This window comes from Hypanus sabinus, chromosome 6, assembly GCF_030144855.1.
Source record: "Hypanus sabinus isolate sHypSab1 chromosome 6, sHypSab1.hap1, whole genome shotgun sequence".
In the NCBI taxonomy this organism is placed as follows: Eukaryota; Metazoa; Chordata; class Chondrichthyes; order Myliobatiformes; family Dasyatidae; genus Hypanus; species Hypanus sabinus.
In genome coordinates this window covers 127,920,413-127,934,258 of record NC_082711.1, presented here as the reverse complement: position 1 = coordinate 127,934,258, position 13,846 = coordinate 127,920,413, and the positions used below count along the sequence as shown (strand labels likewise).

At 43.9% G+C, this 13,846-nt stretch overlaps 1 protein-coding gene across 1 annotated transcript in view; it reads left to right on the top strand.

The window, feature by feature from the left end:
* The window catches only part of ncf1 (neutrophil cytosolic factor 1), a 127,777-nt gene that overhangs the window by 84,870 nt on the left and 29,061 nt on the right, over positions 1-13,846 (top strand). Inside the window, exons 6-7 of the mRNA XM_059972903.1 lie at positions 4,719-4,841; positions 11,259-11,366. Coding sequence (XP_059828886.1) covers positions 4,719-4,841; positions 11,259-11,366 — 231 coding nt within the window. The remainder of the gene's footprint in view (positions 1-4,718; positions 4,842-11,258; positions 11,367-13,846) is intronic.

Sequence of the window (13,846 nt, the reverse complement as noted above, 5' to 3'; positions counted from 1 at the left end):
AATATCCTCTGCACCTTCTCCCACAAAGCCCCAGTTATCTCCTTCCTTCCTTTCATGCTACTTTAGGACAGATCTGACAGCCCTGGTGACCTATCCTGTTAACAGGTTGAAGTGTGCTTCAAGGTTTCTCACCATTCCATCTTCTTATGCTCCAGACAATCAATGTGTCCCCTTCCCAAACTCTGTCTTGCATAAACAAGAGAAAATCTGCAGATACTGTAGGTCCAAGCAACACACACAAAATGCTGGTGGAACACAGCAGGCCAGGCAGCATCTATAGGAAGAAGTGTTCCACCAGCATCTTGTGTGTGAAAAGAGTATAAGTCAACATTTCTGTCCTGATGAAGAGTCTCATCAGCTGTTTGCTCTGTTCCATCGATGCTGCCTGATTTGCTGAGTTCCTCCAGCATTTTGTGTGTATTTCTCTGTCTTTCATGTTCTGCTCCTTGGTCAAGTATTCATTTAGGACTAAGCCATATCCTCAGGCTCCATAACAGTTACCTTTTTAGTCCTGGAGGGAACCTAATTGTTCTCCAAGTACCCACTTAGAGTCAAAGGGAAAAGAAAACAATAAATGCTAGGCCAAACAGGGCCGTTGACTAAAACTCTCAAATGGAAAACGAAGCCGACACTGCGGCTGAAAAGAACAGCTAAGAATAAAACGAATACCACTAGTCTTCAGAGTCAGTGGACTGGACAGTCCAATTTCTCAGGCAAGGCCGAATACAGATAACAAAGCGTAGCTATGTCCAAGTCTCCACAAATACCACGATGGAATGAATGGAGTTAAATACTATCACAATGAAATAATGATAAGCTGACACATGCATATTCATGAGCGCAATTGCCGAAACTGCTGCGCTGCCGAATCCGTGGTCGTGACAGGGCCCCCTTCTCTAGGTGCAGCCCCTGAGGCGCCACAGACCTTGTCTGCTGGACATCCTGGATGAGGGACTTGTCAGATGTCCTTCAGTGATGCTGAAGTGCCAGGGTGTGCACTGCCAATATCAGAGCCAAAGACTTCCACGTAGAGACTGAAACGAGCTTTTACAGAGGTAGCTCGACCAAGTGACACCGCGAGACGGATCATTCTCAAAGTGAGGACCCTCCATTGGAGCTAATCAGGCATCTGCTTCAACAATTAAACCAACACAGAATCCCTGAGCCTCTCGAAATAAACTTAAACAGAAGCACCAGGAAACTGCATTACAAAGAGCGAGTCGCTCGAGAAAAACACAAGGAACTCTTACACCATTAATAACTGTTGTTAAGCAACAATTAACCAATTCAGGTGCTCTAGAAACCTCAGAGCCCAATGTTCTGATGCCTTGCACAGGCCTGAAGGAGTCACTACAGGACCCTCCTCCCTATAGCTGGCACTTGATGGCCCTGGAAGACCTGATAACTTGAGGGACCTGGGGAACTTGAGAGGAAGGCATGGGGACCTTGAGAGGTAGGGAGACTTGGGGATCCAGAGAGACTGAGAGACCAGGGAATCCCAAGGGACTGAAAGCCCTGGGAACCTCGAGTGAGATCAAGAAACCTTGGTAGGGCCGAGAGGGTGACTTGGGAGTCCCCAAAATGGGGAGGACATTGAAAAACCCTAAGCACATTGAATAAACCTTGGAAACAACTGGAAAAATTAAAACCTTGGGAACATAGAGAAAAGTCCTTCGGAAACCTTGATGACATGAAACTTGAAACCTTTTCAAATCTTGCTTACAATGTTTTATCTTAGCAATGTTTTCCAGAGGGTATTAGGATATAGTCTCAATTTTAAAGATGAAGACAGCCTGGACAGGTTTCTTTCATCGCTAAGCTAGCTGGTCCTCTGTAGATCTGCTATAATTCTCCCAGTCTGTACCATGACTTTCATCAAGAGGTCGATGGGGTTACTTTACTTGTGTATTTGCACACTCCAGCCAGGGATCAACTTTTGGAGTAGGGCTCTTCCAGAATTTACACTGTTGACTTGAATAATGATTTGTTGAATGAATTGAAAAGCTTGCTTGAAGTGCTTATTTGTTATGCAGATCTGAGTCACCACAAAGGAACCACAAAGATGGGAACCTTAGTACTTGTAAGTTGAAAAGCTTGGAATGGATACCGGAGAAACTCAATGTAGACTAGAGAAGCTGGGAATGTAGGCTCGGGACTCATGGAATGCAGAGTCAGGACATGCACTGAGAATGAAGGCACCCTCTCCTCAAGCCACCAATGCCAAAACGTCACTGTTCAAACTTCACTGGATCCTTCTGTCAGGATGGAGATGGAAACAAGAGTTTATACATAGGAATTCCATTGGAACATCATTGCCTCGACAAATCACTCTGACAGATGAATCTCATGGCCAAGGTCAGCTGCCCTCTCTCTGCTGGGTCCACCTTTGTGTGATCGAGACCTACTGTCACCAGGTTCGGACATGGCCCAAGTGCGGAGTGAGACAATCTGTGCAGCCCAAGTGCAGGCACTGAAGGAGGCAGCAGGCAGCAGGCTTCACAGACTTTAATGCGAACAATGTTAAAGGGAAAAAGAAAACAATAAACACTAGGCCACATAAAACTAAAACTCTCAAATGGAAAATGAAGCCGACACTGCGGCTGAAAAGAACAGCTATGAATAAAACGAATACCACTAGTCTTCAGAGTCAGTAGACTCAACAGTCTGATTTCTCGGGCAAGGTGAAACGTAGCTATGTATAAGTCTTGACAAATACTACGACAGAATGCTATCACAATGAAATAATAATTAGCTGACATGTGCATATCCATGAGAGCTATTGCTGTATCTGCCATGCTGCTGAATCCGTGTTTGTGACAGAATGAGGAGTGACCTAATTGAAACTTATCGAATGGTGAAGGGCCTTAATAGACGAGTGGATGTGGAGAGGATGTTCCCTATGGCAGGAGTGTCTAAAACCAGAGGACACAGCCTCAGAATATAAGAGAGTCATTTTAGAACACAGATGAGGAGGAATTTCTTTAGCCAGAGATTAGTGAATCTGTGGAATTGTTTACTATAGGGAGCTGTAGAGACAAAGTTTTTATGTATATTTAAGGCAGAGGATTGGTCAGGGCATGAAGGGATATGGAGAGAAGGGAGATTGGGGCTGAGAGGAAAAATGGCAGAGCAGACTCAATGGGCCAAATGGCCTAATTCTACTCCAATATCTTATGGTCTACTATTGTCAATATTCCTCTGACAGTTCCTTCCATAACCTAACCATCCCCTGGGTGAAAACGTGGCTTCCCAGGTTCCTTTTAATAGACAATAGACAATAGGTGCAGAAGTAGACCATTCGGCCCTTCGAGCCTGCACTACCATTCTGAGATCATGGCTGATCATCTACTATCAATACCCGGTTCCTGCCTTGTCCCCATAACCCTTGATTCCCCTATCCATAAGATACCTATCTAGCTCCTTCTTGAAAGCATCCAGAGAATTGGCCTCCACTGCCTTCCGAGGCAGTGCATTCCAGACCCCCACAACTCTCTGGGAGAAGAAGTTTTTCCTTAACTCTGTCCTAAATGACCTACCCCTTATTCTTAAACCATGCCCTCTGGTATTGGACTCTCCCAGCATCTGGAACATATTTCCTGCCTCTATCTTGTCCAATCCCTTAATAATCTTATATGTTGCAATCAGATCCCCTCTCAATCTCCTTAATTCCAGTGTGTACAAGCCCAGTCTCTCCAACCTCTCTGCGTAAGACAGTCCGGACATCCCAGGAATTAACCTTGTGAATCTACGCTGCACTTCCTCTACAGCCAGGATGTCGTTCCTTAAGCCTGGAGACCAAAACTGTACACAATACTCCAGGTGTGGTCTCACCAGGGCCCTGTACAAACACAAAAGGATTTCCTTGCTCTTGTACTCAATTCCCTTTGTAATAAAGGCCAACATTCCTTTTAAATCCTTCCCCTATTGCTTCAATTGTATGCCTTCTTCCCAATTCCCCAATTATGGGAAGAAGATTGCATTCACCCTATCTATGCTCTTTATAATTTTATACATCCCTATAAGATCAACCCTCATTCTCCTTCATTCCAATGAAAGATATACCAATCTGCTCAATCTGTCATCTTTGATTCCTAGGAACATCCTTGTTTATCTCCTCTGTACTATTTTCAGTTAACAGCATCTTGCCTAAGCAGAGTGACTAAAAATGAATGGAATATTCCAAATTTGACTTCACCAACAGCTTGTACAACTGCAACATAACATTTTGACTTTTATACTCAATGAAAGCTTAAAGCTGTATTCACCATCCTGTCTACCTGTAATGCCGCTTTTGGGGAAACCTGCATTTGCATTCCTACGTTTCTTTGTTCTACAACACTCACTAGGTCCTATTGTGAAAATCCTACTTTGTTTGATCTCCCAAAATGCAACACATCTGTCAAAGAACAACATGCTGGATGGTGATTTTTATTTAATCCCTACATAGGAACAGCAAAAGGCATACAGCCCACACAAGATGCAACAAGGTTTCAGGGTAACTAAAACACTGAGTGTACTGCTCATGCAAAACTAAATGGCCCACACCTGCTTGTCTGTTTCCAGATTTCTACAGGTGTTTCCATTCATGTAAGGCTGTTAGAACCTACACTAGACAGAGTGTACATGAAACCCAAGCAACCTGTACGTAAATTAACATATACCCAATTATTTTCTTGGTTTGGCCAATGTTCTATATTAACCTTGTTCTTTCTTACTAGAAATCACAGGACCAATGTTGCTGCAAACATACCGTTCAATTGCAGATTATCAGAAGAATTCTAAGTATGAAATGAGCATCCAGACTGGGGATGTTGTAGAGATCGTGGAAAAGCATGAAAATGGTAAGAAGATCCTCTTCCTCAAAGAAACACAAATGTTCCTTCGAATGTTGAAAGGCATGGACAGTGGATGTAGCAACGTTGTTTCCCATGGGGGGGCGGAGTCTAGTACGAGAGGGCATGACTTAAGGATTGAAGGGCGCCCATTCAGAACAGAGATGCGAATAAATTTTTAGTCAGAGTGTGGTGAATTTGTGGAATTTGTTGCCAAGTATTGGGTGTATTGAAGGCAGAGTTTGATAGGTATCTGAGTAGCCAGGGCATCAAAGGTTAGGGTGAGAAGGCAGGGGAGTGGGACTAAATGGGCGAGTGGCTCAGCTCATGATAAAATGGTGGAGTAGACTTGATGGGCCGAATGGTAGAATTCTGCTCCTTTGTCTTATGGTCTTATGGTTCCCTGTGAATCCTCAGTAAGACATAACTACTAACTGAGTCTCCTCCCTTACCACCATTTGGAGACCTAAACAGTCTTTCTAAGTGAGGAAGCATTTCACAGTGGCATTTATTGCATCTGGTGTTCCCAGGATTGCCCCTTCTACTTCAATGAGATCCAGCTCAGATTGGAGGACCACTTTATCAATCACTTTGCTTCATCTGCTGTAACAGCCAGGATCTCCCATTCATTTTAATTGTACTTCCTATTCCCATACCATCATGTCTCCCCATGACCTTCTTTACTGGCACAGTGAAGCTAGATACAGATTGGAGGAGCAATGTTTCATATTCTTGGTAGTTTCAGACCTGATGATATTAGCATTAATTTTGCTAACTTTTCAAATTCAAGTTCAAGTTTATCATCATTCAACTGTATACATGTATACAGTTAAATGAATCACTATTTTGCTGGAACCAAGGTTCAAAACACATTTCATCTCACATATAGCACATAAAATAATATTCACACAATAATATTAACAGATTTTGGTAAGCTCTCCCTTCAGTATATCCTTTATTTTCCCTTATACCTGTGGCCCCATTACCCCACTCTTTCCCTCTCCCACCCTCATAACCTGTCCATTACCCACACCCTTCTCCTTCTGCTTCCCTCCCACTTCCCTTTATTCCATGATCTACAGTCCTCTCCTATCAGCTTCCTTCTTTTGTCCTTTTTCTCTTCCATCTATCACCTCTCAGCTTCTCACTTTATTTATTTTGCCCCCTTCATCAGGATTCACACATCTACCAGCAGGCAGCTCATGCTCTCCCTTCCCCCACCAATTTATTCTGGCCTCTGACCAGTCCTGGTGAAGGGTTTAGCTCGAAACATTGACTGTTTATTTCCTTTTGTAGCTGCTGCCTGACATGCTGAATTCTTTTGGTGTATTGCTCCAGATTTCCAGGGTTATTAGTCTCTCTTGTGTTAGCCGGTGTACTGTTGTCCCTGCTTTTATCTCTACCCCTTTTGTCACAATACTCAGCTTTAGTCAGAGATGTCTTTGTACTGCCCCAAGATTTGTATGGCTTCCTGTCGAAGGATGTAACTCTGCAGAAGCTGCAGGAAGATGGAGAATTCCCAGTTCCCACCGTAACATCCAACAGTCGCCACTGAAGACAGACTTAACCATATAACCATATAACAATTACAGCACGGAAACAGGCCATCTCAGCCCTTCTAGTCCATGCCGAACGCTTACTCTCACCTAGTCCCACTGACCCGCACTCAGCCCATAACCCTCCATTCCTTTCCTGTCCATATACCTATCCAATTTTACTTTAAATGACAATACCGAACCTGTCTCTACCACTTCTACTGGAAGCTTGTTCCACACAGCTACCACTCTCTGAGTAAAGAAATTCCCCCTCGTGTTACCCCTAAACTTTAGCCCCCAAACTCTCAACTCATGTTCTCTTGTTTGAATCTCCCCTATTCTCAATGGAAAAAGCCTATCCATATTAAATCTATCTATCCTCCTCATAATTTTAAATACCTCTATCAAGTCTCCCCTCATTCTTCTACGCTCCATGCAATAAAGTCCTAACCTATTCAGCCTTTCTCTGCAACTCGGTTTCTCAAGTCCCAGCAATATCCTTGTAAACTTTCTCTGCACTCTTTCAATCTTATTAATAGCCTTCCTGTAATTAGGTGACCAAAACTTCAATACTTCAATACTTCAAATTCTGCCTCACCAATGCCTTATACAACCTCACCATAACATTCCAACTCTTATACTCAATACTTTGATTTATAAAGGCCAATGTACCAAAAGCTCGCTTTACAACCCTATCCACCTGTGACACCACTCTTAGGGAATTTTGAATCTGTATTCCCAGATCCTTCTGTTCTACTGAACTCCGCAGTGTCCTACCATTTACCTTGTATGTTCTATCTTGGTTTATCGTTCCAAAGTGCAATACCTCACACTTGTCTGCAGTAAACTCCATCTGCCATTTGTCCACCCATTTTTCCAGCTGGTTGAAATCCCTCTGCAAGCTTTGAAAACCTTCCTCACTGTCCACTCAACCTCTAATCTTTGTATCATCAGCAAATTTGCTGATCCAATTTAACACATTATCATCCAGATCATTGATATAGATGACAAATAACAATAGACCCAGCACTGATCCCTGTGGCACACCACTAGTCACAGGCCTCCACTCAGAGAAGCAATCTTCCACTACCACTCTCTGACCCTTTGAGCCAAGGTCTAATCCAATTTACTACCTCTCCATGGACACCTAGCGACTGAATCTTCCTACTTAACCTCCCATGCGGGACCTTGTCAAAGGCCTTACTGAAGTCCATGTAGACAACATCCACTGCCTTCCCTTCATCCACTTTCCTGGTAACTTCCTCAAAAAACTCTAATAGATTGGTTAAACATGACCTACCATGCACAAAGCCATGTTGACTCTCCCTAATAAGTCCCTGTTTATCCAAATACTTGTAGATCCTGTCTCTTAGTACTCCTTCCAATAATTTACCAACTACTGATGTCAAACTTGCCAGCCTATAATTTCCCGGATTACTTTTAAACAACGGAACAACATGAGCTATCCTCCAATCCTCCGACACCTCACCTGTAGACACAGACATTTTAAATATAACTGCCAGGGCCCCTGCAATTTCAACACTAGTTTCCTTCAAAGTCTGAGGGAATACCCTGTCAGGTCCTGGGGATTTATCTACTCTGATTTACCTCAAGATAGCAAGCACCTCCTCCTCTTCAATCTGAATAGGTTTCATGACCTCATTACTTGTCTGCCTTATTTCCATAAACTCCATTCCAGTTTCTATAGTGAATGCAGATGTAAAAAACCCACTTAAAATCTCCCCCATTTCTTTTGGTTCCATACATAGCCGACCACTCTGATCTTCAAGAGGACCAATTTTATCCCTTACTATCCCTTTGCTCTTAATTTACTTGTAGAAGCTCTTTGGATTATCCTTCACCCTGACTGACAAAGCTACCTCATGTCTTCTTTTAGCCCTCCTGATATCTTTAAGTATTTTTTTGCACTTTTTATACTCCTCAAGTACCTTATTTGCTTCCTGTTGCCTATATGTGTTATACATCTCTCTCTTCTTCTTTATCAGAGTTTCATTATCCCTCGAGAAGCAAGGTTCCTTATTCTGATTCACTTTGCCTTTAATCCTGATAGGAACATACAGACTCTGCGCTCTCAAAATTTCTCCTTTGAAGGCCTCCCACTTACCAATCACATCCTTGCCAGAGAACAACCTGTCCCAATCTATGCTTTTTATATCCTTTCTCATTTCTTCAAATTTGGCCTTTTTCCAGTTTAGAACTTCAAACTGAGGACCAGATCTATCTTTATCCATGATCAGGTTGAAATTAATGATGTTATGATCACTGGAACCAAAGTGTTCCCCTACACACACTTCCGTCACCTGCCCTAACTCATTTCCTAATAGGAGATCTAATATTGCATCCTCTCTCATCTGTACCTCTATATATTCATTTAGAAAACTTTCCTGGACACATTTTACAAACTCTAACCCGTCTAGACCTTTAACAGTATGGGAGTCCCAATCAATATGTGGAACATTAAAATCCCCTACTATCACAACTTTATGTTTCCTGCAGTTGTCTGCTATCTCTCTGCAGATTTGCTCCTCAAATTCTCGTTGACTATTGGGTGGTCTATAATACAACCACATTAATGTGGTCATACCTTTCCTGTTTCTCAGCTCCACCCATATGGCCTCGGTAGACAAGCCCTCTAATCTGTCCTGCCTGAGCACTGCTGTAACATTCTCCCTGACTAGCCCTGCCACACCCCCCCCACCCTTCATTCCTCTGCCTCAATCACGTCTGAAACATCGGAACCCCGGAACATTGAGCTGCCAGTCCTGCCCCTCCTGTAGCCAAGTTTCACTAATGGCTACAATGTCATAATTCTATATGTCAATATATGCCCTCAGCTCATCAGCCTTCCCCACAATGCTCCTCGAATTGAAATAGTCACACCTCAGAAGATTATTACCACCACACACAAACCTTCTATTTGTGACTTTGCATGAACTTTTAGCATCATATACTTTCATCCCTGCTGCACAATCTGCTCTGTCACTCTGGTTCCCAATCCCCTTCAAATCTTGTTTAAACCTCCCCCCCCCAAAAAAAAATACCACTAACAAACCTCCCTGCAAGGATATTGGTCCCCCTGTAGTTCAGGTGTAACCCGTCTCTCTTGTACAGGTCCCACCTGCCCCAGAAGAGGTCCCAATGATTCTGAAATCTGAAACCCTGCCCCCACTACCGTGGTTCCTCAGCCACGTGTTCATCCTCCAGAGCATCCTACTCTTACCCCCACGGGCACGTGGCACAGGTAGCAATCTGGAGATTACCACCCTCGAGGTCCTGCTTTTTAACTTCCTACCAAGCTCTCTATACTCACTCTTCAGGACCTCCTCACTCTTCCTTCCTACGTCATTGATACCGATGTGTACCATGACATCTGGCTGCTCACCCTCCCACTTCAGAATGCTGTGTACGTGATCAGAGACATCCCTGACCCTGGCACCCAGGAGGCAACAAACCATCCGGGAGTCTCTGTCACGACCACAGAATCTCCTGTCTGTACCCCTGACTATGGAGTCCCCTATCACTACCGCTCTCCTCTTCTTCCTCCCTCCCTTCTGCACTGCAGAACCAGACTCAGTGCCAGAGATCCGGCTGCCACAGCTTGTCCCAGGTAAGTCATCTCCCCCCCAACAGTATCCAAATCGGTATACTTGTTGTTGAGGGGAATGGCCACAGGGGAGCCCTGCTCTGCCTGCCCTTTCCCCTTCCCTCGCCTGACGGTAACCCAATTACCTGTGCAGTAACTGCCTCCCTGTAGCTACTATCTATAAACTCCTCATTCTCCCGAATGATCCGGAGGTCATCCAGCTCCCACTTCAGTTCCCTAATGCGGTTGGTTAGGAGCTGCAGCTGGAGTTTACTGGTGTCGTTGTCAGGGATGCCGGAGTCTCCCTGACCTCCGACATCCTGCAAGAGGAGCATTCCAGCATCCTGCCAGGCACTCTCTCTACTCTAAATGAACAAAACAGAACTTACCGGAACCTACCCTCACCTCTGTCTGTTCATGCCGAAGCCTGTTGAGCCAAAGCCATCCCACTCTGCTCCCTCTCACTCCACTGCCCACTGGATATGGTGGTCACCTTTTCAGACCTTTGGTGCTCTACTGACTGACATCACGCGCCTGCACAGTCCAGCCTCCTTTCCCCTAGCAGCGAAAAAAAAGGGCTTCTCTCCGAGATCCCTTACTCCTTCACTCTCGTCCTCTTGCTCCGATTTAGAAAAGACCTTTGAAAAATTCCTCTCCTTTTTAAACTTAAATCTATAGTGTAATAATCCAAGCAACATATACAAAATGTGGAGGAACTCAGCAGGCCAGGCCACTCCTATGGAAAAGAATAAACAGTTGACATTTCAGACCGAGACCCTTTATCAGGAGTCATGAAGGGTCTTGGCCTGAAGTGTACTGTTTTCCGTAGCTGCTGCCTGGCCTGCTGAGTTCCTCTGGCATTTTGTGTGTGATTTCCCACATCTGCAGATTTTCTAGTGTAAGAATACAACCACTATGCAGACTTCCATCTAATATTTTCACAAAATTTGATACAGCACAACACAGGGACAAGATCCTGCTTTTTGGCCTCTTACCAAACTACTTAGTTGTTGGTGCCAATGTGCACAATGGCCTCTGGCTGCTCACTCTCTCCCATAAGAATATCTTGCAACTGCTTCGAGACATCCTAGCAGGAAACACACCATCACATTTTAGGACCACAGAAACTCTTGTCAGCTCCCCAGCTATCAAGTATCCTATCACTATTTCCCTGTCATGCTGAGCTTCAGGTTTGGTCAGGGTGCCACTAACCTAGTTGCTGCAGGAGTATCCACATGGGTGCACTTGTTGCTGAGTCGCTGAACCTGTAACTGTTCTCCGCTGTAGGCTGGTGGTTCTGTCAGATGGAAGGACGCAGAGGCTGGCTGCCCGCAGCATTCCTTGAGCCCTTGGATGGACCTGATGAGATTGAGGAGCAGGAGCCCAACTATGAAGGTGAGAGTGCGATCGGTTTGCGCATAACATGAGCTGATGCGCAGGCCCGTGTGGCTCAGCAGCCTCAGCATCAAGCCTTGGCAAGCCACAACTGAGGCAATGTCCTGATCGGCCACAGCCCTCGTCACCTAGGCCACACTGGGCCTGCGAGAGGGCAAGGGTAAGGGTTTGTAAAAGACCAGCTGCAGCCTGTGCAGAGGAATGTGCTGTTATGCACCACCTTAGGTTGTGTGGAGAGGACTTATGTGTACATCAACCTGAGCATATGTGGTAAACTGGCTCAAGCCCATACAGTGATGGCCTGTGTATTATAGATCTATGTAATACATTAACTGAGCTGTATAAGACGGTTGTGTAAAACATCAACATGAGTCTGTGTAGAGCGGGGCCTCGAGTTATACAGTATGGAAAAAGGGCCTTCACTTCACCATGTCCATATAAGCCTCTCCATTGGTCTCAATTGCCCATAGCCATTGGTCTTTGGTCCATGGCCTTCCATGTCTGCAACAGACAAGGTTATTTGTGGTAGATGTCATACTCAGGTGGCCGCTTTAACTCACATGTTTTGTTCTTGTATAAAGCTGGAGAATTTTTGGAAAGATGTTTTTAAAACCTTATCAAAAGTGCTGGATCTGGATTTACAACCAAACTTATTTACAGCTATTTTTGGGATTATTCCTTCGGAAGCAGGATATACTCAGCCTTATTGGCTGGGAGAGCCATTTTACTTAAATGGAAGGACCCTGATCCTCCTACCGCCTTTTATTGGCTTTCCTCCATCACATCCTGTTTAAGTCTAGAGAAAATAAGAAGTCGGACATTGGATAAATCCTTTAAATTTGAAGAAATCTGGTGACCTTTTATTCAATATTTTCATGTGATCTGATTTTTGTACTGATTCTCTTCCAGCTGTTTTTTCAGAACCTTGGATTTGATCAGAGAGTCTCTCTTCTCTTGGTTTTTCTCTCAGGACGTACTGTCCAGTCTCTTTTTTTTCTGTTTAGAATAGTGTTTTTTTCTCTTTTCTTTTATATAAAAATTTCTAACAGTCTTTCCTTTCTTCATAAATTGATAAGAGGAGAATTATACATTCTGTATCAAATTTATACTTTGTAGATCAGCACTGTGTGATTCTGATATTGTTTATTTTCTGTATGAACTGCCATTGACATATATCCCAGAGATATTCTCTTCCTGCTTGTATACACACCTTTTTTAATCAATAAAAAGATTGACAAAGAAAAGAAGAAAGAGACAAAGCACTGCTTAAATATAATGAATTTCTCTGCCTGCACCACCTTCTCAGGCAGCCACTCTCAGTGAAATTTCCCATTCTGATTCTTCTAAACTTATACCTATGTCTATTGTCTGAGACACTGCAGGAAGAATATTTCACCATACTCTGTCTATCCCCCTTTAAGTTATATCTTTCAGCCTTCTTCAGTCAGTGAAAATAAGCCAAGATAATCCAATCTCTTGTTGTGACAAGAAATATTGTCACCTCTGCTCCTTCTCCAGTATAATATCATCCCCCCCCCGCCCCCCATGGTGTAGTGACCAGAATTGCACTCAGTTATAAGACCAAAAGCCATAGGAGCAGAATTAGGCCATTTGGCTCAGCGAGACTGCTCTGCCATTCAATCATGGCTGATCCTGTTTTTCACCTCTTCAACCCCCATACCCGGCTTTCTCCCCGTAACTTCTGATGTTGTTGTTGCTGTTCAGTCACTTAGTCCAGTCCGACTGTGCCCTCTTGTCCTGGACTTCCTACACCATGGGAAACATACTGTCCACATCTATTCTGTCTTGGCTCAGCGAGACTGCTCTGCCATTCAATAATGGCTGATCCTGTTTTTCACCTGTCCACATCTATTCAGTCTAGGCCTTTCAACATTCAAGAAATACCCCCTCATCCATCTAACTTCCATTGAGTACAGACCCAGAGCCGTCAAATGTTTCTTGTATGATAATCCTTGTATTTCTGGAATCATCCTCATGAACTTTCTCTGGAACCTCTCCAATGCCAGCACATCTTTTCAAAACTGTTCACAATACTCAAGGTGAAACCTCCCCAGTGCCTTGTAAAGCCTCAGCATCACATCCCTGCTCTTGTACTCAAGAACTCTTGAAATGAATGCTACCATGGCATTTGCCTTCCTCACCACCAATTCAACCTGCAAGCTGACCTTTAGGGTGCTCCGCACGAGGTCTCCCAAGTCCCTTTGCATCTCAGATTTTTGGATTTTCTCCCCATTTAGAAAATAATCTGCACATTTATTTATACTACTAGAGTGCATGACCATGTATTTTCCAACATTGCATTTAACTGCCACTTGTCATGTGTTTGCTGGCTTTTTGCCATTTGTGCAATTTGTTCTTTTGTTGTGTTTTCGGTATTTGATGGCTTTTTAAAATGGGTTTCATGGTGTTTCTTTGTTTCAAGGATGCCTGTGGGAGAACGAATCTCAGAGGTGTATTCT